The 24,455-nt window shown below is 64.7% G+C and overlaps 2 protein-coding genes across 23 annotated transcripts in view; one reads left to right on the top strand and one right to left on the bottom strand.

Moving 5' to 3' along the window:
• Positions 1 to 24,455, bottom strand: part of LOC116436176 (Fc receptor-like protein 3) — an 89,203-nt gene that overhangs the window by 16,150 nt on the left and 48,598 nt on the right. For 4 of the 16 annotated variants that reach the window (XM_032093142.1, XM_032093139.1, XM_032093141.1 and 1 more), the window contains 8 exons: positions 16,796 to 17,026; positions 16,227 to 16,481; positions 15,852 to 16,130; positions 15,117 to 15,386; positions 14,725 to 15,027; positions 9,461 to 9,547; positions 8,878 to 8,899; positions 7,726 to 8,654 (listed from right to left, as the gene is read on the bottom strand). The exons of 1 other annotated variant lie outside the window; for it this stretch is intronic. In XM_032093142.1, coding sequence (XP_031949033.1) covers positions 8,363 to 8,654; positions 8,878 to 8,899; positions 9,461 to 9,547; positions 14,725 to 15,027; positions 15,117 to 15,386; positions 15,852 to 16,130; positions 16,227 to 16,481; positions 16,796 to 17,026 — 1,739 coding nt within the window. In that variant the 3' untranslated portion in view covers positions 7,726 to 8,362. Of the gene's footprint in view, positions 1 to 5,331; positions 5,353 to 5,956; positions 6,059 to 7,725; positions 8,655 to 8,877; positions 8,900 to 9,460; positions 9,548 to 14,724; positions 15,028 to 15,116; positions 15,387 to 15,851; positions 16,131 to 16,226; positions 16,482 to 16,795; positions 17,027 to 19,684; positions 20,492 to 20,547; positions 20,610 to 20,686; positions 20,709 to 21,251; positions 21,339 to 24,455 lie in introns of those variants that run through there. 11 more of the 16 variants (XM_032093145.1, XM_032093144.1, XM_032093149.1 and 8 more) reach the window with 7 other exon arrangements.
• The window catches only part of LOC116436186 (Fc receptor-like protein 4), a 187,336-nt gene that overhangs the window by 129,829 nt on the left and 33,052 nt on the right, over positions 1 to 24,455 (top strand). The gene's annotated exons all lie outside the window — the stretch shown is intronic.

Genomic DNA, 24,455 nt, shown 5'->3' with positions numbered 1-24,455 from the left:
CCCCACGGATGTTGAGCAAAGCAGGTGCTCGGTGCTGAGTCTGCCAGGGCTCCTCAGGGCGCTCCACAGCACGTTTGGAATTCCTGCTCTTCCTGGGCCACTGCTGGTCCCGACACAGCAGCCACAGGGGGAGGAGGAGGAGAGGAGAGCAGAGCCACAGCCCCAAGGGCTCTGAAGCTGCAGCTGCAGCACAGGGACAGCGCGGGCCGGGAGCAGTGGCTTGGGAGGTCAAAACGGGGCTGAATTGGAGCTGCTTGGGCCAATGCCTGCGTTGTGCTCTGGGTGCTGCAAACCCTTAATGAGGTGCTGCAGACCCTTGATGAGGTGCTACAATTAGAGCGGGGGTTCCTAAAGTTCAGCCGTGCTCCTAAGCATCCCTGTGCACAAACACACGGCTCCGCTGCCTCTCGTGGGCATTTTGGGATCCTGAGGTAGCACTGGACATATTTTGAGGGACAGGTGCCCTCAGCTGTGGCCAGAAGGAGCTTTTTCGGCTGCCGCGAAGGTTGTGTGGTGCTCACTGCTGGTGTTGGGGATGATTGAGCGCCTCTGCCATGTGGCCGGGGCTTGGCGCTGGGCAGCCGGGAAGGCCGAGCTGGAGCAGCGGCTGAGGCGGGAGCGGCTGGAGCAGGCGGCCCACGGGGGCAGCAGCTGGCCACACAGGTGGAGCAGGAGCGCCGGGAATTCCGCAGGGTGCTCAGGTGAGGCACAGGGGGCCGGGGGGCACTGGGTGGGAGGGGCCGGGATGGAGGGACTGGGAGCCCACAGGGGAGCCCCGAGGGGGGAGGGACCGAAATGGCCGAGGGGAGACCCCGGGATGGCGGGGGAGCAGAGACCCCGGCATGGAGCCCGCGGAAAGGAGGGACCGCAATGGTGGTCCCAGAGCACTGGGAAGGGGCCCGGCTGCCATCGAGCTGCGGGTGCCGGGACTGTCACGGGGTGTCCGAAGCGACTGTGACAGCGCCTCCGAAGCCGCTGTCGCAATGTGTGGGGACCGACTGTTGCCATGGCAATGCCTCCCACAGATCCTGGAACTAGAGGCGTGTGCTGGAACAGGCCAGAGTTGTGGGCCTGGAGCCGCCCTGAGCTGGGAAGGGCAAATCCAAGGCATGGCAGAAATACAACTGCAGCAGCCCAGAGGAGCCAGAGGGCTGGGAGAGGAACAGCCCTGCAGGCAGCGAGCACAGGAGGAGGGAGTGGCACGAGGGGCTGCAGGTGCTGGAGCGGGTATTTCAGGGAGCCCCAAAGGGCATTGTTGGGCTTTGGCAGAGCTGCTGTGGAGACAGAGGGAATTCCACAGCTCAATCCCTGGCCTGGGCTCTCCCAGGACCCTTCTGCTGTGGGGTGCTGAGGATGCAAGAGCAAGAGGGAGCGAAGGCCACCACAACAGGGCCCTGTCGGCAACACGGCACCAACCAGGACTGCGGGACGCCATGCCTGGGATGAGCCATGACCTGGAGAGCTGGGAGTGCTCAGGCAGACCTGCTGAGCCTTCAAGAGCCCCACATGGCCACAGCATGAGTCCAGTGGAGAGTGGCCACTGACAGGGACTGTGGGGGCCTGAACCAAGTGCCAGCCCCACTGAGAGCGGCTGTGCCAGACATGCCGGAACTCCAGGGCGAGCTGGAGTCCGAGACAGACAAGTGGTGCCAGCATGGACATTGGCAATGCCTTTGTCCCCATTCCTGTGGCAGCAGAGGGTAGGCCACAGTTTGCCCTGACCTGGAGAGGGGTCCAGAGCCCCTGGAACTGACTGGAAACACAGCCCCACCCTGTGCCACGGACTGATCCCGACTGCCCTGGGAAAGGGGGAGGCTCCGGAACACCCCCAGGGCCTTGGTGACATCATGGTGTGGGGGAGCACGGCAGAGGAGGGGTTGGGAAAGGGGCCAAGAGAATCCAGAGCCTCCTGAAGGCCACTTTGGCCATCAAAGCAAGGAAGGTCCAGGCCCCTGCCAGGTTCCTGCTGGTGGAGGAAACGTGCCGGGGGAAGTGTTTGGGGTTTGTTCCTTGTCGGGGGCTTTCCCTGGACATCGTTCCTTTTGTGACCCTTTGGATTCAGAATCTTGGTGCTGTTGCTGTTGGTTTCCTTCTCTCAGTGCAGTTTGCAGGAAATTGTTCTTCTCTCAGCCCTTTGGGATCTTTGCCTTTTGTGCCTCCACTGGGAGGGCGAGGGAGCAGCAGCCCCTGCTTTTCAGTGGCAGCCCAAAGTTGGAGAATCCCATTCCTAAAGCCCGACAGAGCTGAACAAACAAACACCAATTCTGCCAGTTTAACCAAAAAGCTGCATTTTGGTGTCAATGACAGGGAAAGGGGTCCTGTGCCCCCCTGGCACTGGGAGGAGAGGTGGGGAGGCATGGGTGTACTGGGAGTACTGGGAGGGGGAATGCAGAGGCACTGGGAATACAGCGGGACTGGGAGATAGAATGGGGAACATCTGGATGTACTGGGAGCAATAGAGAAGTACTGGGAACAAGATCAAGCAGCTCTTGGGGGTTGTGGGAGCAGTGGGAGGGAGAATGGGAGGTACTGGGGCCACGGGGAAGGGGAGCAGAGAGCCTCACATGGTACTGGGAGTACTGCGGGGAGCGGAATGTGGAAGTCGCTGTGGTACTGGGAGTACTGGGATAGGGAGTGGGGAACCACTGGGGGTACTGGAAGTGGGAGAGAGGAACCCCTGCTGGTACTGGAAGGAGGAAGGGGAAGCACTGGCCACCCTATGCAGCTCCCCTCCCCCAGCTTGTGACCACCTTTCCAGACAGGTTGGGAAACCACTGAAGCTGAGGGGGAATGGGGGATCCAGTGCCCCCAATGCCCCTTTAGTGGCCCCAGAATCACATCTTGTTGTCCCTGATGTCACTGGGTTCCCACAGCCGTGTGTGGGCTCCTGGAAGCTCTGCACAGGTCACCTGGAGGTCCTGGGGTGGGGTAGTGCACGGGGATCCTGTGAGAGATACTGGTTGTGGGTACCTGGGTGGGGGGGTGACACCCATGGGTGATGTGTCCCCATCCCTCCCCTGTACTCACCCCCTGCCCACCCAGTGCCTACAATGTGGGTGTACAGCACCTCCCCCTCTTGCCGGGGGCCTGAAGGCTCTGGGGGGGCCCTGCAGGACAAAAGGGGGTGTGAAGGGTATCTGCAGAGGAGGGAAAAGGCGGTCCATGGCCACAGCCCCTCACTCACCTATCCTGGGGCTTCCTGGCTGCTGCAAGGAAAGGTGGGGGGATGACTGTGGGGTCCCCAGGGCTCCTGAACCCTCCTTGGACCCTGGGTCATCCAACCCCCCATAGGACTCCTGATTGCCTCCAGGACCTCCAAACACCCCCAAAGCCCCCAGAACCCTGAAACCACCACAGTACCGCTGACTTCCCTGTGACCTCTGAGCTCCCAGAAGCCCAAGCCCGGCAGGGAGATCCACCCCCCCCAAACTCCCGCAGAATCCCTGAAGAGCCCTCAACATCCCTGTAAAACCCTCCAAGACCACCTCAAAGACCCCAGCAGCTCCCAGTGCCACCCCAATATTCCTCAAGACCCCCCCTCCAGGATGATCCAGGAGTCCCTGAAGACCCCTCCAAAGATCCCAGCAGTCAGAGCCAAGGTCACTGGGGCTCAGTCCCCACCATGTCAGGGGCTGTGGGTGCCACCCCATGGCCCCCCAGTCTTGGGGCCTCTCTCCAAACCAAGGAGCCCCATCCACCCCCATTGTCACCCACCCTTGTGTTGCCACCACTGACAGCTCATGGTGACTCCCAGCAGCAGGAGCAGGAACAACAGGGACCCAGCAACCCCTGCAGCCACTGCTGGGGAATGAGGGGTTCTGTGCGTGCTTCCACCTGGAGACAGAAGGTCCTCATCACCCAGGACTGTGACCCACGGTGGCAGCGGCTGTCACGCAGAGTGGGTTGGGATGGGGATGTGATGGATGGGATGGGTGAGATGGGGGCTGCTGTGACTGGTGGGCCCCCCATCCCTGCACTCATTGCGCACCGTGACGCGGAGCCGGGCGCTGCTCTCCCGCACGGCCCCTGCTGGGACCGCACCTGGCAGCTGTAATTCCCCAAGTGGGAGACCCCCACGGCGGGCAGCAGGAGCTGCGGGGACCCCTGCGGGCCCCCCAGCAACCGCCCGTGCTGGTAGAAGAGGTGCAGGAGGGGGGCTTGGGGCCACAGGGGGCTGGGGGTTCTGAGGCAGCTGAGATTGAGGGGGGACCCCTTGGTGGGCTCAGGTGGACCCTCCAGCACCGGCACCGGGAACAGCTCTGGGAAGGAGATGGGGTGGGGGCGGTCACCCCGAGCCAGCAGGGGAGGGGGTGCTGAGGTGAGGGATTGTGGGGAGCTCACTGTGCAGTGTCAGCAGGGGGACGCAGTGATGCACAACCTGCTGGGGATGAGAGTGGGGGAATCAGAGTATTTGGGGTGGCGGCCGTGGGGGTGCTCACCGTGCACTGTCACAGTCACTGGCACTGACTCCAGCCGGTTGGTTCCCATCTGGCAATTGCAGCGGTAGCGGCCACAATGGTGCAACTGCAGGGGAGACAGGGACAACTCTGTCCCATTGAGGGGGCCCCCCCAGATCCTTCTCATCCTGGTAAAATCGCACCCCGGTGACTGACTTGTTCTGCCAGCCCCAGCAGCGCAGTGTCACCGTGTCCCCCTCCAGCAGTGCCCGCGCCAGCACCTGCAGCACCAGCCAGTCTGTGGGACAGGAGGGTCTCATCGCACTGAGGGGATCGAGACAGGTCCCAGGTGGGTCCCCACGGCACCGGGGACATCTGGGGGGAGTCTCCATTGCTGCGAGGATTCCAGGAATACCAGGGGTAACCCCATGACACTGTTGTCGTCATGAGGATCCCATTACACTGGGATGCACTGGGGTGCCCTGGGATACACCTGGATGTCCCTGTATGCCGGGGACAGGCTCTCACAACATGAGGGGTGTGAAGCCACCCACAGAGTGGAGCACACCCAGACCCACTGGGGACCACGCTGATCATTAATGATCCCCCCTCACAATTGGAGACGCTCACAGAGGGGGCTGCACAGGGTGCCGGGTCTGTCACACTGGTAGGTGCCACTCTCGGTGACAACGAATCGGTCGGGTCCCTGCAGCCGCCAGCGCTGCCCGTCCTTGTACCAGGTGGTGGCACCGGCGGTGCCCAAGCCCTGGCAGGTCAGTGTCACCCGGTCCCACAGCACCGGCGGCGTCCAGGTGGGCTGCACGAGGAGCTGGGTGGTCTGGGCGCCTGCGGGTGACAGGGGACACCAGCCTGCCAGGGCCAGCGCCGGATGGGGACAGCGCGGCAGGGACGAGGCATCCCCCCGAGGACTCACCAGCGAGGCCGAGGGTCTGGGCTGGAAGGGAGAAGGGACAGGGCTGGGTGGGGGTGGCACCGCGGGGACAGCGGCACCCGGGGCACGAAGTGTGGGGCTGTCCCCAAACTGTCCCCACGGGGTCACCGGTTTAGCACAGAGATCTTGAGGACAGGGACACCTGTGTCACCCTGGGCTGAGGCAGGACATGGGGACACTGTGGACACCCCATGCTTGGACAAGTCACCTCCAACCACCCCACAGCACCTGTCCCCACGGCCACATCCCCACGGCCCTCTGCCCATGATCCCATCCCAATGGCACCTGGCCTCGTGGCCCATCCTGATGGTGCTTGGCCCTTGTCCCTGTGCCTGCATCCCTGTCCCCCTGGCCCTATCCCCACAGCTGCCCCAGCCCCAAGGTTCCTTTTGCTACATCCCACTCCCTCCATTCCTGTGCCCCCCATTCCAGTCCCCCCAGCCACCCCACGACTCCGGTCACATTTAAGGGGTCCATGCCCATGCTCGGGCTCTGCTGGCCTTGGGGACCTCAAGGCACCCCACAGCCCCCTGTGCTCCCTCCCCACCACTCTCTGCCTCACCAGGGCCCATCCCCGGGGCATCAGGCCCGTGCCCAGGGAACTCACCCCACAGGAGCAGCGCCACCTTCCTGGCCATCCTGGTGTCCCTGGCCACCCGGGCTGGCTGTCACACGCTGCCAGGGCCACCTGTCCCCTGGGTGGTGGACAGGAAGCGAGGTCAGGTCTCATGCCCACGTCCTGGTGGCCCTTGGTGGGGGCTGGGTGGGGGCAGGGTGGAGACACAGCAGGGGACAGGCTGGGGACATGGTGGGACATGGTGTTCCCAGGAGTGGGGGGCTCAGGGGATGTGGGGATCTCAGGATGGGTGTCCCAGGGGAATGGGGAGAGAAGGGAAGTGACAGGGAGTGGCTGTCTGGGGAATGGGGGTCCCCATGTGTCAGGGGGTCCCCGAGATGGGGGTCCTGATGGAATGGGGGGCAAAGAGGGTGGGGAGAAGGGGATGGAGATGCTGGGCAACAGGAGACCCAGGATGGGGCTCGGAGAAAAGGGGGACACAGGGAATGGGGCTGCCACGGTCGGGTTCCCAGGGGAATGGGGGTCCCAGGGATGGGCAGTGGCTGGGGGGGGCTCGTGGGTCGCAGCTCCTTCACCAGGCGCCTCAGATTTTGGGGTGACTCAGGGCCCAGCACGGCCACCCCGGGGTGCTCATTACCTGGGGCGGCATCACAGGGGGGTCCTGGGTAGCTCCGGTTCTGTGTCCCCCCCACCCTTTGGCTTTTTCCTCTTGATTTCTGTTTTGTCCTTGATTTCCCCACGTTTGTGCCACGCTGCCTCACCCCCCAGTGTGCGGCTCAGTGATCCTGGGGAGCTCCTGAGCAGGGAACGGGTTGGGGGGACCCTGTGTAGGGGGAATAGGGGGTGTGGGGGCACAGAGAGGGGTGGGGGGTCAGTGGGGGATGGGGGTGTCCGGCTGTGCCCCCCAACACTTTCACTTTCTCTCTCGGGCAGCAGAAGGAAGAGGCCGTTTGTGCTGAGAGACAGAGGGGGGCGGGTTCTGACCTGGGGGGGCACATCCAGAGGGGTCCTGTCCTGGGGGGGGGTCCCTGTTGTAAGGGTGACACGTCCTGGGGGGATCCTGTCCCAGGGCTGCCCCATTCCGGCTGCCAGGGGGGTCCTGTCCTGGGGGATGACGGTGCTGGGGGGTCTCTGGACACATTCCTGGGGGGGGTCCCTCTCCCAGTGGTGGCACATCCTGGGGACCCCTGTCCTGGAAGGGCCCTGCCGGCTCCCACTGTCCCTGCTTGGGCACTGTGACCTCTGCAGGGCACAAATTTGGGGCTGCCCTGTCCCTTCTATGTCCCTTCCCCTTGACGCTCCCCTCCACTCTGGGAGCCCCCAATCCCCCTTTGGGATCCCCCAAGGTGCAGCCCCTCTTCCCCATCCTACAGCCGCCTGTGACCCTTCTGTGAGTGAGAAGCCCCACGGGGTGCCAGTGGGGGTGACAGGGGCTGGGTGTCAGTCGGGGAGGGCACAGACCCCGCCACAACCTCCCACAGCCACCCCAAGCTCCCAGCCCTGGCAGGGTCTCAGCGCTGGCAACCAGGAAATGGATGAGACCCTGCAGATGAAACGCTCGGGACACTCCTGGCTGTGCCCCGCTCTGCCCACAACACCTGAGCACCAACCTGCCCCCTCTGCCTCAACACCCGCATGGAAAAATGGAGCTTTTTTCCTTCTGGAAATGGCTGATTTGGCCAAAAATTGATACCACACCACTGAGACACCGCAAATGTGGGGGGGCTGAAGCTGTTGTGGGGCTGCCCCCCCTCTCCTGATCCCACTTCCCCCCTGTGTGGTTTCCGTCCCGGGGGGTTGGGGCACTTTGGGTTTATTGGTTTTGGGAGAAAACCTATTTCAGACTTCTCCATTCTCACTCATCCCCTGCAGGATCTGAGGCGGCAAGAGCAGCTTGGGAATGGAGCCCCAGGCAGGAAGCAGCTCCCAAACTCCTCCGTGCAGCCAGTGGCCATCCAAGTGTGGGGCCAGGCCACGCCACAGCCCCACTGCGCAGGGATGGGCATTGGCCAGCCCTGCTCTGGCCAGCCCCAGGGGCAGCCAGGACCTGAGGGTCCCCCCTGCCCCCTGGGCTTTGACTCTGGCAGCTTTAGAGCTGCTGCAAGGTGAGAATTGTGTGGGGGAAAAGGCGTGGCTGTGGTTTGCTCAGGCCTGCGAGAAGCACAAAAGCCAAGGGGAGCCCAAGCAGTGGCTCTGCGAGGGCCTTTGATGGTTTGCAGAGCAGGGCTGGCTGGAAAGCGCCCCTGCAGGGGCAGCTGCGAGGGAAGCAGCCCGGAAATGCAGCAATGGATCATTTTGTCCCTCTGCCCAAGGCACTGAGGGAGCCCCAAAACTCAGGCAAATCCCACAGGGATCTGCTCAGCACCCTGAGCGGGACCCTCCTCCTTCCTGAGCTGAGCAGGCAGAGCTGAACAAACCAACCCCATTTCTCCCGCTTTAATCCAAACGCTGCCTTTTGAGTCCAAGAAGAGGCAAAAGGGTCCTGTGCCCCCCCCGCCCCCGGCACTGGGAGGGGGAATGGGGAGGCCCTGGGGTGCTGTGAAGGGCAGTGAGGGACCCCTGGGGGGACTCGATGCCTCCCAGTGATCCCCAATTTCCCCCCAGGGTCACATCACACTCTCGTAGGTGGCACCGGGGTCCTGCTGTCCCTCGTAGGGTCCCGGCAGCTCCGCATTGGTCACTTGTGGATGCCGAGGGGGGGCAGGGCCGGGGGACACCCGTGGGGGCGCTGACAGAGACAGCGGTTGTGAGGACCTGGGAGGGGGTGACACCCGTGGGGGACGTGTCCCTGTCCCCAGCCCCGTACTCACCCCCCGCCCGCTCGCTGCCCACGCCGTGGGGCTCCAGCAGCTCCCCCTCCTCCGGGGGGGCCCTGCGGGGATAAGGGGGGGCCTGAGGGGGTGTCTGGGGAAGGGGGAAAGGGGAATCACGGCCAGAGCCCCCCCACTCACCTGTCCTGGGGCTTCCTGGCGGCTGCAAGGAAAAGGGGAGGGGGTGACCTTGGGGACACTGAGACCCCTGGACCTTCCTGGAATCACGGCAGCTCCGACCACCCATGGGACCCCCAAATCCCCACTGGAGCCCCAATTCCCACCACACCCCTGATTCCCCCCATGACACTCCAAGCACTCCTGATCCCTCAGAACTTCTGCACCACTGCAGTGCCCCTGAGCCCCCCGGTGCCCCCGACCCCCTGAGCCCCCACAAGCCCAAGCCTAACAGGAATGGACACCCCTAAACTCCCCCAGGACCCCACAATGTACCCTCAACATCCCTGCACAGCCCTCCATCAACTCCCCAAACCCTCCAGGAGCTCCCACTACCAGCCCAAGGTTCCTCAACGCCCACCAAGGGCTGCCCCTGGAGCCCAACCAAGACCCTCCAGAATCCTCCTAAAGCCCCCAGGACTCCCAGCCGAGGTCACTGTGGGCTCCGTTTCCCCCAACTCCGGGGCTGTGGCTGCTGCCCCATCGCCCCCCCACTCTGGGGGCTTCCCCTCACTCCAGCACCCCCGTTGGCCCCATTGTCACCCACCCAGGCGCTGCCACCAGTGACAGCCCCCGATGACACCCAGGAGCAGGGCCAGGAACAGGAGGCTCCTGCCGATGTTCACAGCCACTGCTGGGGACAGAGGGGGACACATCGGGGTCAGCTGCCATGCTGGGGGTTCTGCACCCTCCAGTAACCCCCGAGTGACCCCACCTGTGTCCCAGTGTCCCCGCAGTGTCACCGTCAGTGCCAGCTCAGGGCTGAGCACCCGGAACACACGGTGCCCATCCTGTCCCAGCTGGTTGGTGGCCACGCACTGGTAGGTACCGGAATGTCCCACATGGACGTCCCCGAGCTCCAGGAGGGGACCCCGGGCCACCTTGCGGCCGTTGCGCAGCCAGGTGAAGGTGACAGGGGCTGAGCCCACCTGCACCGAGCAGCGCAGGGTCACGGGGTCACCTGCGCTCACCGGCTGTGCCAGGGCACCGGGGCTGATGGTGGCATTGGCCACGGGCACTGCGGGGACACAGACGGGGCTGAGGCCGGGGGGAGGGGCTGGCACCCGGCGTGGGGTCAGGGGAATGGGAGGGGAGGGAGTGTGAAATGAGGGGATGAGGGAGTCTGTGCATGGTGGCACCTGGGGACAGAGGGAGCCTTTCAGCCAGGACTGTGACATGTGGCGGTGTTTACTGTCACCCATTGGGGATGCCGTGGCTGGGAGCATCCAGAGCCAGAGGGTCCCAGTCCCCCAGGACCGTGCCCTGCAGTGGTGGGGGCTGTGACCTGGGGTGGGATGGGGGATGCTGTGTTTGGGGTCATCCCCAGCCCGAGAGGGACATGGGAAGGTGTGGGTGAGCCAGGGAGGGTTGAAGGGAGGGATGAGGGACCCAGGCAGTGGTGGGGGAACGCTGGGAAGGTGTTGGGGTTTCTCGTCCCCGTTCCCACATTCACCATGCACTGTCACTGTCACAGGAGCCGACTTCTCCCACCACAGTGACGGCCCAGAGTCCACCCAGCCCCCACAGCGGTAGCGGCCACCGTGGAGCAGCTGCAGGGGGGACAGGGCCAGCTCAGTCCCATTAAGGGGTCCCCCCAGATCCTTCTCCTCATGGTAAAATTGCACCCCAGTGACCGCGCTGTCCCTCCAGCCCCGGCAGCGCAGCGTCACCACGTCCCCCTCCAGCAGCGCCCATGCTGGCACCTGCAGCACCAGACGCTCTGTGGGACAGGAGGGACATGTCACAACTGGGGAGTCAGAGAGATCCCAAATGCCCTGGGAGGTACCAGGGGTCCCCCATTTCAACAGGGAGGTCTCATGTCACTGGGATGCTCTGGGGTGTCCCCATGTGCAGGGGACGGGTTCTCGTCACGCCCGGGGGTTGACCAATGGAGTGGAGCCCACCCTGAGCCCTCGGGGACCCCGCGGGTGCCAGGGCACTCATCGTCCCTCACCATTTAAGATGTGCATGGGAGGGCTCAGCCCGGTGCTGGATCTGTCACACTGGTAGGTGCCACTCTTGGTGACAACGAATCGGTTGGGTCCCTTCTGCCACCAGCGCTGCCCGTCCTTGTACCAGGTGGTGGCAGCGGCGGTGCCCAAGCCCTGGCAGGTCAGTGTCACCCGGTCCCACAGCACCGGCGGCGTCCAGGGCGGCTCCACGAGGAGCTGGGTGGTCTGGGCACCTGCGGGTGAAAGGGGACACCAGCCTGCCAGGGCCAGCGCGGGATGGGGACAGCGGGGCGGGGACGTGGCATCCCCCCGAGGACTCACCAGCGAGGCCGAGGGTCTAGGCTGGAAGGGAGAAAGGACAGGGCTGGGTGGCTCTGTGGGGGAAGTGGCACCCAGGGGACTGGGTGTGGGGCTTTCCCCAAACAGTCCCCAGAGGGACACCGGTTCTCGTGAGAAAGTGCTCAGGAATGGTCCCCAACAGGTCTGGAGAGGCTGGGGGACGTGTCTCTGTCACAGCTGTCCATGTGCCACATCTGTGTGGCATGGAAGCCCCAGGGATGGTGACACTGCAGCCACCTCGAGCTGAGGCAGGACACGCGGACACTGTGAACACCCTGGAAGTGGGGACACCGTGGACACCCCGTGCTGGCACAGGTCACCCCCAGCAGCGCCACAGCACCTGTCCCCCATGGGCCATCCACACAGTGCTTGTCCCCTTGTCCCTGTCCCTGCATCCCTGTGCCCCTGGCCCTGTCCCCATTGCTGCCCCAGTCCCAGTGTGCCTGTCATGATATCCTTGTCCCCAGATCTCAGTCCCCCCATTCTGGTCCTCCTGTTCCTGTCCCCACAGCCATGCCACAACCCCCATCACACCACGATCCCCCCCATGCTCGGGCTCTGCTGGCCTTGGGGACCTCAGGGCACCCTGCAGACCCCCTATGCCCCCTCCCCACCGCTCCCTTCCCCACCAGGGCCCATCCCCGGGGAATCAGGCCCGTGCCCGGAGCACTCACCTTACAGGAGCAGCGCCACTTTCCTGGCCATCCCGGTGTCCCCAGTCACCCGGGCTGGCTGTCACATGCTGCTGGGGCCACCTGTCCCCTGGGTGGCGGCTCTTTGGCCAAAGAGGAAGGAAGAGAGGTCAGATCTGTACCCATGTGCTGGTGGCCCTTGGTGGGGGCAGGGTGGAGAGATGCTGGGGACATAGAGGGACATGGTGGGACATGGCGGGGACATGAGACTTGGGAGTCCCAGGAATGAGGGCTCCAGGAATGTGGGAATCTCAGGATGGATTTCCAGAGGAACAGGGGGCCCCAGGGATGGGGATCCTGGGGAATGGGGGTCCCCACTGATGGGGAGAAAAGGGATGGGGGTCCCAGGGAATATTGGCCTCACAGATTTGGGGTCATGGGATGAAGATCCCAGGGGTGGAGGGTCCTGAGGGACTGGAGAGCCCATGGGATGGGGTCAAGGGGAGGGGGGTGCTGGGCAATGGAGCTTCTGGGAAGTGGGTGGCCTGGGATGGGGGTCCCCAGGAGAGGGGACTTAGGGAATGAGATCCCATGGTTGTGGTTCCCAGAGGAATGGGGATCCCAGGCATGGGCAGTGCCTGGGTGGGCTCGTGGGTCGCAGCTCCTTCACCGGGTGCCGCAGATTTTGGGTGAGGCAGACAAAAGCAGAGACCCCCGTAGTGTTGGTGGTCTGTGGGGAACACCACGGGGTTCTCACGGAGCTCCGGCTCTGTGCTCCCCACCCTGGCACTTCTTCTTCTCTTTGTTTCTATTTTTTCTTATTTACCTCACTTTTGTGCACTCCCCCTCCCACTTCATGGCTCGGTGATCCTGGGGAGCTCCTGAGCAGGGAAGGGGTTGGGGGGACCCTGTGTAGGGGGAATAGGGGGTGCGGCGGCACAGAGAGGGGTTTAGGGGGGCAGTGGGGGATGGGGGTGTCCGGCTATGCCCCACAACACTTTCACTTTCTCTCTCAGGCAGCAGAAGGAAGAGGCCGTTTGTGCTGAGAGTCAGACGGGGGCGGGTTCTGACCTGGGGGGGCACATCCAGAGGGGTCCTGTCCTGGGGGTGTCCCTGTTCTGTTCTGGGGGTGACACATCTTTGATGAGGGGATCCTCGTTCTGGGGGGTGGCGGTTCCAGAAGTGTCCCTGCAGATTCTGGGGGGCATGACTGTCCCAGGGGTGGCACATCCTGGAGACCCCCGTCAATCCATGTGTGGGGCCAGGCCATGCCACAGCCCCACTGCGCAGGGATGGGCATTGGCCAGCCCTGCTCTGGCCAGCCCCAGGGGCAGCCGGGACCTCAGGGTCCCCCCCACCCCAGGGGCTTTGACTCTCGCAGCTTTAGAGCTGCTGCAAGGTGAGAATTGTGTGGGGGAAAAGGCGTGGCTGTGGTTTGCTCAGGCCTGCGAGAAGCACAAAAGCCAAGGAGAGCCCAAGCAGTGGCTCTGCGAGGGCCTTTGATGGTTTGCAGAGCAGGGCTGGCTGGAAAGCGCCCCTGCAGGGGCAGCTGCGAGGGAAGCAGCCCGGAAATGCAGCAATGGATCATTTTGTGCCTCTGCCCAAGGCACTGAGGGAGCCCCAAAACTCAGGCAAATCCCACAAGGATCTGCTCAGCACCCTGAGCGGGACCCTCCTCCTTCCTGCCTTGCCGTGGGCTGACGCTGCCCGCATGCCCCGCACCCACCAAAGCCGCTCTCTCACTGCCCTCCGCAGCCGGACGGGGAGAGAAAGATTTTAGTAGAAGCAGGAAATTGGAGAATCCCATTCCTGAAGCAGGAGAGAACTGAACAAAGAAACACCATTTCTCCCAGTTTCAGCAAAAAGCTGCATTTTGGGCCCAGCAGAAGTCAATCCGATCCTCCAGTGTCCCCCAGCGCCCTCAGTGTCCCAGCACATTCCCGTAGATGTCACTGGGTGTCCACGGTCGCCCGTGGGGTCCCGGCAGCTCCGCGTAGGTCACTTGGGTATCCTGGGGCGGAGCGGTGCGGGTGGGCCCTGCAGGAGACCCTGGCTGTGGCATCTGTGTGACACCCCCTGTGGGTGACGTGTCCCTGTGTGTGTCCCACCCCGGACTCACCCTGCATCTGCTTTGTCCTTGTGACGTGGGTGTACAGCACCTCCCCCTCCTCCGGGGGTGCCGGGGGCTCCGGGGGAGCCCTGCAGGGATGGAGGGATGTGTGAGAGGGGATGGGAGGTCCTGGGGGCTGGGGAAAAGGGTGGTCATGGCTGTAGCCCCCCACTCACCTTTCCTGGTGCTTCCTGGAGGCTGCAAAGGAAAGGGTTGGGGGTGACCGTGGGGTCTCCAAGGCCCTGACCACCCTCAGGAATCCTGAACTCCCACAGGGCTCTCAATTCCCCCCAGGACTCCCCCAGCATTCCTGGAACCCCCCAGAACCCCTCAACCACACCAGTAGCCCTGGTCCTGATGCCCCCAGAGCCCCAAGGCTGGCAGGGATGGGCACCCTCCAAACTATCCCAGGATTCCTGAAAGAACCCCCAGCATCCCCAGCATCCCTGCACCACCCTCCAACACCACCCCAAATCCTCGAGGACCTTGAGCAAAGGTCACTGGGGGCTCAGTGCTGCCCAAGTCAGTGGCTGTGGGTGCTGCCCCATCATCCCCACATTCTCGGTGGCCTCCCAGCTCCCCAGGGCCCCCATCGGCTTCATTTTCACCCACCCAGGCGGTGCCACCGGTACCAGCCCACAATGACACCCAGGAGCAGGACCAGGAACAGGAGGGACCCAGCAACCCCTGCGGCCACTGCTGGGGACAGAGGGGGACACATCAGGGTCACCTGTCACTGCGGGGGTGCTGCAATCCCAATGACCCCAAGTGACCCCACCTGTGTCCCAGTGTCCCTGCCGTGTCACCGTCAGTGCCAGCTCGGGGCTGAGCGCCCGGAACACGCGGTGCCCGTCCTGTCCCAGCTGGTTGGTGGCCATGCACTGGTAGGTGCCGGAATGTCCCACATGGATGTCCCTGAGCTCCAGGAGGGGACCCCGGGCCACCTCGCAGCCGTTGTGCAGCCAGGTGAAGGTGACAGGGGCTGAGCCCACCTGCACCGAGCAGCGCAGGGTCACGGGGTCACCTGCGCGCACCGGCTGTGCCAGGGCACCGGGGCTGATGGTGGCATTGGCCACGGGCACTGCGGGGACACAGATGGGGCTGGCACCTGGCCAGGGGTGATGGGGATGTGGTGGGTGGGGTTACCCCATTCCTGAGAGTCCTGCTCACCCAGGACGGTGACATTCATGGGGACACTCTTGGCCACGCTGTGCCCGTCGCTGGCCCGGCACTGGTAGTGGCCGCTGTCATTGTCCCCAACGTGGCGCAGCTCCAGGTGGGGGCCGGTGCCCAGCAGCGCCCACGAGTCCCCCCGGTGCCAGGAGAAGGACAGGGGACCTGTCCCCTCGGCCACGGCGCAGCTCAGCACCAGGCGGTCCCCCAGTGCCACCTGTCCTCCGGGAGGCTGCGCCGACACGGACACCCCTGAGAGCGGGACCCCTGCGGGAGGGACAGAAAGGGAATGGAGGACCCGGGAGGGGTGGGAGACACCAGGGACCAGTGAAGGACTCAGGGAAGGGGAGGATCAGGGAGGGTTGTGAGGATCCCAGTGAGGAAGAAGGGGGCCAAGATATGGGGCAGGAAAGCTTGTGAGGTGTGGAAGGGACCCCAGGGAGGGATAGGTGATTACGGGAGGGGAGACCTGGAGAGGGTAGGAGGGAACCACAGGGAAGGTTTTGGGGAGCAGGACTTGGATGGGATCTGTGGATCATGGAGGGACCTAAGAGAGGGAGAGGTCTACCTAGGGAGGGGTGAAGGGACCCGATGAGGGATGAAGGGATCAGGGAATATGAAAGGAGGTCCCAGGGAGTGAGCTGGGAAAGCAGGGAGGAAAGCAGAGGGTTGAGCAGGACTGGGGGACCCGTGGCGGCTGTCAGGGCTCCCCACGCCCATCCCCGCACTCACTGCGCACCGTGACGCGGAGCCGGGCGCTGCTCTTCCGCACGGCTCCCCTCTCGGAGCGCACCTCGCAGCTGTAATTCCCCGAGTGGGAGACCCCCACGGCGGGCAGCAGGAGCTGCGGGGACCCCTGCGGGCCCCCCACCAACCGCCCGTCCCGGTAGAAGAGGTGCAGGAGGGGGGCTCGGGGCCGCAGGGGGCTGGTTATGCTGAGGCAGCTGAGATTGAGGGGGGACCCCTCGGTGGACTCGGGGGCACCCTCCAGCACTGGCACCGGGAAGAGCTCTGGGAAGGAGATGGGAGGGGGGAGAGTGACCCCGAGTCCCTGGGAAGTGGTTTGGGGCTGTCGGGATATTGGAGTTCCCGCTGTGGGGTGCTCACCATGCACTGTCACTGTCACGGACAATGACCGTGACAGCCTGAAGCCCTCCAAGCCCTCGCAGCGGTAGCTGCCACTATGGTGTAGCTGTAGGGGGGACAGGGACAGCTCTGCCCCCTTGAGTGGCCCCCCCAGATCCTTCTCATCCTGGTAAAATCGCACCCTGCTGACCGACACATCCTTCCTGGTCCGGCAGCGCAGTGTCACCGTGTCCCCCTCCAGCAGCGCCTGCGCCGGCACCTGCAGCACCAGCCGGTCTGTGGGACAGGAGGGTCCCATCGCACTGAGGGGCTCGAGACAGGTCCGAGGTGGGTCCCCATGGTCCCGGGGACCTCTGGGGGGAGTCTCCATTGCGCGGGAGGATCCCAGGGACACCAAGGGTAACACCATGGCAATGTTGTCGCCATGAGGACCCGATTGCACTGGGATGCACTGGGGTGCACTGGGATGCACAGGCATGTCCCGGTATGCAGGGGACCGACTCTCGCTACATGAGGGGTGTGAAGCCACCAAGAGTGGAGCCCACCCAGACCCCCCGGGGACCACCCTGATCATTTATGATTCCCCTCACCATTGGAGATGCTCACGGGGGGGCTCAGCCCGGTGCCGGGTCTCTCACACTGGTAGGTGCCACTCTCGGTGACAACGAATCGGTCGGGTCCCTGCAGTTGCCAGCACTGCCCGTCCTTGTACCAGGTGGTGGCAGCGGCAGTGCCCAAGCCCTGGCAGGTCAGTGTCACCCGGTCCCACAGCACCGGCGGTGTCCAGGGGGGCTGCACGAGGAGCTGGGTGGTCTGGGCGCCTGGGGGTGACAGGGGACACCAGCCTGCCAGGGCCAGCGCCGGATGGGGACAGCGGGGCGGGGACGTGGCATCTCCCCGAGGACTCACCAGCGAGGCCGAGGGTCTGGGCTGGAAGGGAGAAGGGACAGGGCTGGGTGGGGGTGGCACTGCGGGGACAGCGGCACCCGGGGCACGGAGTGTGGGGCTGTCCCCAAACTGTCCCCCTGTGGACACTAGTTTAGCACGGAGGTCTTGAGGACAGGGACACCTGTGTCACCCTGGGCTGAGGCAGGACATGGGGACACTGTGGACACCCCATGCTTGGACAAGTCACCTCCACCCACCCCACAGCACCTGTCCCCACGGCCACATCCCCATGGCCCTCTGCCCATGATCCCATCCCAATGGCACCTGGCCTCGTGGCCCATCCTGATGGTGCTTGGCCCTCGTCCCTGTCCCTGCATCCCTGTCCCCCTGGCCCTGTCCCCACAGCTGCCCCAGCCCCAAGGTTCCTTTTGCGACATCCCACTCCCTCCATTCCTGTCCCCCTCCATTCCTGTGCCCCCCATTCCTGTCCCCCACAGCCACCCCACGACTCCAGTCACATTTAAGGGCTCCATGCCCATGCTCGGGCTCTGCTGGCCTTGGGAACCTCAGGGCACCCCGCAGCCCCCCTGTGCCCCCTCCCCACCGCGCTCTGCCTCACCAGGGCCCATTCCCGGAGCGTCAAGCCCATGCCCGGGGCACTCACCCCACAGGAGCAGCGCCACCTTCCCGGCCATCCTGGTGTCCCCGGCCACCCGGGCTGGCTGTCACACGCTGCCGGAGCCACCGGTCCCCTGGGTGTCGGGCAGGAAGCGAGGTCACATCTCGTCCCCACGTGTTGGTGGCCCTTGGTGGGGGAAGGGTGTAGCAGGGTGGGGGCAGGGTGGACATACGGCAGGGGACAGGCTGGGGACATGGTGGGACATGGTGTTCCCAGGAGTGGGGGCCTCAGGGCATGTGGGGATCTCAGGATGGGTGTCCCAGGGGAATGGGGAGAGAGGGGAAGTGACAGGGAGTGTCTGTCTGGGGAATGGAGGTCCCCATGTGTCGGGTGGTCCCCGGGATGGGGGTCCTGAGGGAATGGGGGGCAAAGGGGTTGGGGGGAAGGGGATGGAGATGCTGGGCAACAGGAGACCCAGGATGGGGCTCGGAGAAAAGGGGGACACAGGGAATGGGGCTGCCACGGTCGGGTTCCCAGGGGAATGGGGGTCCCAGGGATGGGCAGTGGCTGGGAGGGCTCGTGAGTCGCAGCTCCTTCACCGGGTGCCTCAGATTTTGGGGTGACTCAGGGCCCAGCACGGCCCCCCCTGGGTGCTCATTACCTGGGGCGGCATCACAGCGGGGTCCTGGGTAGCTCCGGTTCTGTGTCCCCCCCACCCTTTGGCATGTTTTCCTCTTTATTTCTCTTTTGTCCTTCATTTCCTCATATTTGTGCCACGCTGCCTCACCCCCCAGTGTGCGGCTCAGTGATCCTGGGGAGCTCCTGAGCAGGGAACGGGTTGGGGGCACCCTGTGCAGGGGGAATAGGGGGTGCGGGGGCACGGGGGGGGGGGGGGCACTGGGGGATGGGGGTGTCCGGCTGTGCCCCCCAACACTTTCACTTTCTCTCTCGGGCAGCAGAAGGAAGAGGCCGTTTGTGCTGAGAGTCAGACGGGGGCTGGGTTCTGACCTGGGGACACATCCAGAGGTGTCCTGTCCTGGGGTGTGTCTCTGTTCTGCGGGTGACACATCCTGGGGGGATCCTGTCCCAGGGCTGCCCCATCCTGTCCTGGAAGGTCCTGTCCTGGGGGATGGTGGTGCTGGGGGTGTCTCTGGACACATTCCTGGGGGGGGGGGGGGGAGTCCCTGTCCCAGTGGTGGCACATCCTGGGGACCCCTGTCCTGGAAGGGCCCTGCCGGCTCCCACTGTCCCTGCTTGGCCACTGTGACCTCTGCAGGGCAAAAATTTGGGGATGCCCTGTCCCTTCTATGCCCCTTCCCCTTGACGGTCCCCCCCACTCTGGGAGCCCCCAATCCCCCTTTGGGATCCCCCAAGGTGCAGCCCCTCTTCCCCATCCTGCAGCCCCCTGTGACCCTTCTGTGGGTGAGAAGCCCCACGGGGTGCCAGTGGAGGTGACAGGGGCTGGGTGTCAGTCGGGGAGGGCACAGACCCCGCCACAACCTCCCACAGCCACCCCAAGCCCCCAGCCCTGGCAGGGTCTCAGCGCTGGCAACCAGGAAATGGATGAGACCCTGCAGATGAAACGCTCGGGACACTCCTGGCTGTGCCCCGCTCTGCCCACAACACCTGAGCACCAACCTGCCCCCTCTGCCTCAACACCCGCATGGAAAAATGGAGCTTTTTTCCTTCTGCAAATGGCTGATTTGGCCAAAAATTGATACCACACCACTGAGACACTGCAAATGGGGGGGGGGCTGAAGCTGTTGTGGGACTGCCCCCCGTCTCCTGCTCCCACTGCCCCCCCACGTGGTTTCTGTGCTGGGGGGTTGGGACACTTTGGGTTTGTTGGTTTTGGGAGAAAACCTATTCCAGACCTCTCCATTCACACTCATTCCCTGCAGGATCTGAGGCGGCAAGAGCAGGTTGGGAATGAAGCCCCAGGCAGGAAGCAGCTCCCAAACTCCTCCGTGCAGCCAGTGGCCATCCAAGTGTGGGGCCAGGCCACGCCACAGCCCCACTGCGCGGGGATGGGCATTGGCCAGCCCTGCTCTGGCCAGCCCCAGGGGCAGCCAGGACCTGAGGGTCCCCCCCGCCCCCTGGGCTTTGACTCTGGCAGCTTTAGAGCTGCTGCAAGGTGAGAATTGTGTGGGGGAAAAGGCGTGGCTGTGGTTTGCTCAGGCCTTCGAGAAGCACAAAAGCCAAGGGGAGCCCAAGCAGTGGCTCTGCGAGGGCCTTTGATGGTTTGCAGAGCAGGGCTGGCTGGAAAGCGCCCCTGCAGGGGCAGCTGCGAGGGAAGCAGCCCGGAAATGCAGCAATGGATCATTTTGTCCCTCTGCCCAAGGCACTGAGGGAGCCCCAAAACTCAGGCAAATCCCACAAGGATCTGCTCAGCACCCTGAGCGGGACCCTCCTCCTTGCCGAGCTGAGCAGGCAGAGCTGAACAAACCAACCCCATTTCTTCCGCTTTAATCCAAACGCTGCCTTTTGAGTCCAAGAAGAGGCAAAAGGGTCCTGTGCCCAACCCCCGGCACTGGGAGGGGGAATGGGGAGGCCCTGGGGTGCTGTGAAGGGCAGTGAGGGACCTCTGGGGGGACTCGATGCCTCCCAGTGATCCCCAATTTCCCCCCAGGGTCACATCACACTCTCGTAGGTGGCACCGGGGTCCTGCTGTCCCTCGTAGGGTCCCGGCAGCTGCGCGTTGGTCACTTGTGGATGCCGAGGGGGGGCAGGGCCGGGGGACACCCGTGGGGGCGCTGACAGAGACAGCGGTTGTGGGGACCTGGGAGGGGGTGACACCCGTGGGGGACGTGTCCCTGTCCCCAGCCCCGTACTCACCCCCCGCCCGCTCGCTGCCCACGCCGTGGGGCTCCAGCAGCTCCCCCTCCTCCGGGGGGGCCCTGCGGGGATAAGGGGGGACCTGAGGGGGTATCTGGGGAAGGGGGAAGGGGAGTCACGGCCGGGCCCCCCCCCCCACCTGTCCTGGGGCTTCCTGGCGGCTGCAAGGAAAAGGGGAGGGGGTGACCGTGGGCACCCAGGAGCCCCTGAACCTTCCTGGGACTTTGGCAGCTCCGACCACACAAGGGACCCCCAAATCCCCACTGGAGCCCCGATTCCCACCGCACCCGTGATTCCCCCCTGGACACTCCAAGCACCCCTGATCCCCCAGAACTTCTGAACCACTGCAGTGCTCCTGAGCCCCTCGGTTCCCCCAACCCCCTGAGCCCACAGAACCTCAAGCCCGACAGGGAGGGGCACCCCCAAAACTCCCCCAGGACCCCAGAAAGATCCCCCAACCTCCCTGCGCTGCCCTCCAGGAATTCTCCAAACACTCCAGGAGCTCCCACTGCCAGCCCAATGTTCCTCAAAGCCCACCCAGGAGAGACCCTCCAAAATCCTCCTAAAGCCCCCAGGACCCCCAGCCGAGGTCACTGTGGGCTCCGTTTCCCCCAGCTCAGGGGCTGTGGGTGCTGCCCCATCGCCCCCCCACTCTGGGGGCTTCCCCTCACTCCAGCACCCCCATCCCCCCCATTGTCACCCACCCAGGCGCTGCCACCAGTGACAGCCCCCGATGACACCCAGGAGCAGGACCAGGAACAGGAGGCTCCTGCCGATGTTCACAGCCACTGCTGGGAACAGAGGGGAACACATCAGGGTCAGCTGCCATGCCGGGGCTTCTGCACCCTCCAGTAACCCCGAGCGACCCCACCTGTGTCGCGGTGTCTCCGCGGTGTCACTGTCAGTGCCAGCTCGGGGCTGAGCGCCCGGAACACGCGGTGCCCGTTCTGTCCCAGCTGGTTGGTGGCCACGCACTGGTAGGTGCCGGAATGTCCCACATGGACGTCCCCGAGCTCCAGGAGGGGACCCCGGGCCACCTCGCGGCCATTGTGCAGCCAGGTGAAGGTGACAGGGGCTGAGCCCACCTGCACCGAGCAGCGCAGGGTCACGGGGTCACCTGCGCTCACCGGGTGTGCCAGGGCACCGGGGCTGATGGTGGCATTGGCCACGGGCACTGCGGGGGGACACAGACAGGGCTGAGGCCGGGGGAGGGGCTGGCACCCGGCGTGGGGTCAGGGGAATGGGAGGGGAGGGAGTGTGAAATGAGGGGATGAGGGAGTCTGTGCATGGTGGCACCTGGGGACAGAGGGAGCCTTTCAGCCAGGACTGTGACATGTGGCAGTGTTTACCGTCACCCATTGGGGATGCCGTGGCTGGGAGCATCCAGAGCCAGAGGGTCCCGGTCCCCCAGGACCGTGACCTGCAGTGGCGGGGGCTGTGACCTGGGGTGGGATGGGGCATGCTGTGCTTGGGGTCACCCCAGCCCGAGAGGGACATGGGAAGGTGTGGGTGAGCCAGGGAGGGTTGAAGGGAGGGATGAGGGACCCAGGCAGTGGTGGGGGAATGCTGGGAAGGTGTTGGGGTTTCCCATCCCCATTCCCACATTCACCATGCACTGTCACTGTCACAGGAGCCGACTTCTCCCACCACAGTGACGCCCCAGAGTCCACCCAGCCCCCACAGCGGTAGCGGCCACCGTGGAGCAGCTGCAGGGGGGACAGGGCCAGCTCAGTCCCATTAAGGGGTCCCCCCAAATCCTTCTCCTCGTGGTAAAATTGCACCCCAGTGACCGCACTGTCCCGCCAGCCCCTGCAGCGCAGCGTCACCGCGTCCCCCTCCAGCAGCGCCCGTGCCGGCACCTGCAGCACCAGACGCTCTGTGGGACAGGAGGGACCTGTCACATCTGGGGAATCTGAGAGATCCCAAAGGCCCTGGGAGGCACCAGGGGTCCCCCATTGCAACAGTGAGGTCTCATGTCACTGGAATGCTCTGGGATGTCCCCATGTGCAGGAGATGGGTTCTCGTCAGACCCGGGGGTTGACTCATGGAGCGGAGCCCACCCTGAGCCCTCGGGTACCCCGCGGGTGCCAGGGCACTCATCGTCCCTCACCGTTTAAGATGTGCATGGGAGGGCTCAGCCCGGTGCCGGGTCTGTGACACTGGTAGGTGCCACTCTCGGTGACAACGAATCGGTCGGGTCCCTGCAGCCGCCAGCGCTGCCCGTCCTTGTACCAGGTGGTGGCAGCGGCGGTGGCCGAGCCCTGGCAGGTCAGTGTTACCCGGTCCCACAGCACCGGCGGTGTCCAGGGGGGCTCCACGAGGAGCTGGGTGGTCTGGGCACCTGCGGGTGACAGGGGGCACCAGCCTGCCAGGGCCAGTGCTGGATGGGGACAGCGGGGCGGGGACATGGCATCCCCCCGAGGACTCACCAGGGAGGCTGAGGGTCTGGGCTGGAAGGGAGAAGGGATAGGGCTGGGTGGGGGTGGCACCGTGGGGAAAGCAGCACCCGGGGCACTGAGTGTGGGGCTGTCCCCAAACTGTCCCCACGGGGTCACCAGTTTTGCACGGAGGTTTTGAGGACAGGGACACCTGTGTCACCCTGGGCTGAGGCAGGACATGGGGACACTGTGGACACCCCATGCTTGGACAAGTCACCTCCACCCACCCCACAGCACCTGTCCCCACGGCCACATCCCCATGGCCCTCTGCCCATGATCCCATCCCAATGGCACCTGGCCTCGTGGCCCATCCTGATGGTGCTTGGCCCTTGTCCCTGTCCCTGCATCCCTGTCCCCCTGGCCCTGTCCCCACAGCTGCCCCAGCCCCAAGGTTCCTTTTGCTACATCCCACTCCCTCCATTCCTGTCCCCCTGTTCCTGTCCCCACAGCCACCCCATGACTCAGGTCACATTTAAGGGGTCCATGCCCATGCTTGGGCTCTGCTGGCCCTGGGGACCTCAGGGCACCCCAAAGCCCCCCTATGCCCCTCCCTTGGTACACCTCTCCCTCTCTTAGGTCCGTCCATGGTCCACAGTTCCCATCCATGTCTGGCTCCACAAAACCTTCCCTGTGGTTCCCTCCAATCTGCTCCAGGTCTCCCCTCCATGAACCTTCCTGGGGTCCCTTCCACTCCTCCCTCCCCACCTCTTGGCCCCCTTCGTCCTCACTGTGGTCCCACCAACCCTCCCTGACCCTCTCCCACCCTGAGTCCTTCACTGGCCCCTGGTGTCTCCCACCCCTCCCAGGTGCCTCATGCCCTTTCGGCCCCTCCCACAGGGGTACCGCTCTCGGGGGTGTCCGTGTCGGCGCAGCCCCCCGGGGCACAGGTGGCACTGGGGGACCGCCTGGTGCTGAGCTGCGAGGTGGCCTCAGGGACAGGTCCCCTGTCCTTCTCCTGGCACCGGGGGGGCTCGTGGGCACCGCTGGGCACCGGCCCCCGCCTGGAGCTGCGCCACACTGGGGACAATGACAGCGGCCACTACCAGTGCCGGGCCAGCGACAGGCACAGCGTGGCCGAGAGTGCCCCCATGAATGTCACCGTCCTGGGTGAGCAGGACCCTCAGGAATGTGGTGACCCCACCCACCACATCCCAATCACCGCTGGTCAGGTGCCAGCCCCATCTGTGTCCCCGCAGTGCCCGTGGCCAATGCCACCATCAGCCCCGGTGCCCTGGCACAGCCAGTGCGCGCAGGTGAACCCGTGACCCTGCGCTGCTCGGTGCAGGTGGGCTCAGCCCCTGTCACCTTCACCTGGCTGCGCAACGGCCGTGAGGTGGCCCGGGGTCCCCTCCTGGAGCTCGGGGACGTCCATGTGGGACATTCCGGCACCTACCAGTGCGTGGCCACCAACCAGCTGGGACAGGATGGGCACCGCGTGTTCCGGGCGCTCAGCCCCAAGCTGGCACTGAT

Source organism: Corvus moneduloides, chromosome 29, assembly GCF_009650955.1.
Source record: "Corvus moneduloides isolate bCorMon1 chromosome 29, bCorMon1.pri, whole genome shotgun sequence".
Taxonomy (NCBI): Eukaryota; Metazoa; Chordata; class Aves; order Passeriformes; family Corvidae; genus Corvus; species Corvus moneduloides.
This window is presented reverse-complemented; position numbering and strand designations above follow the sequence as displayed.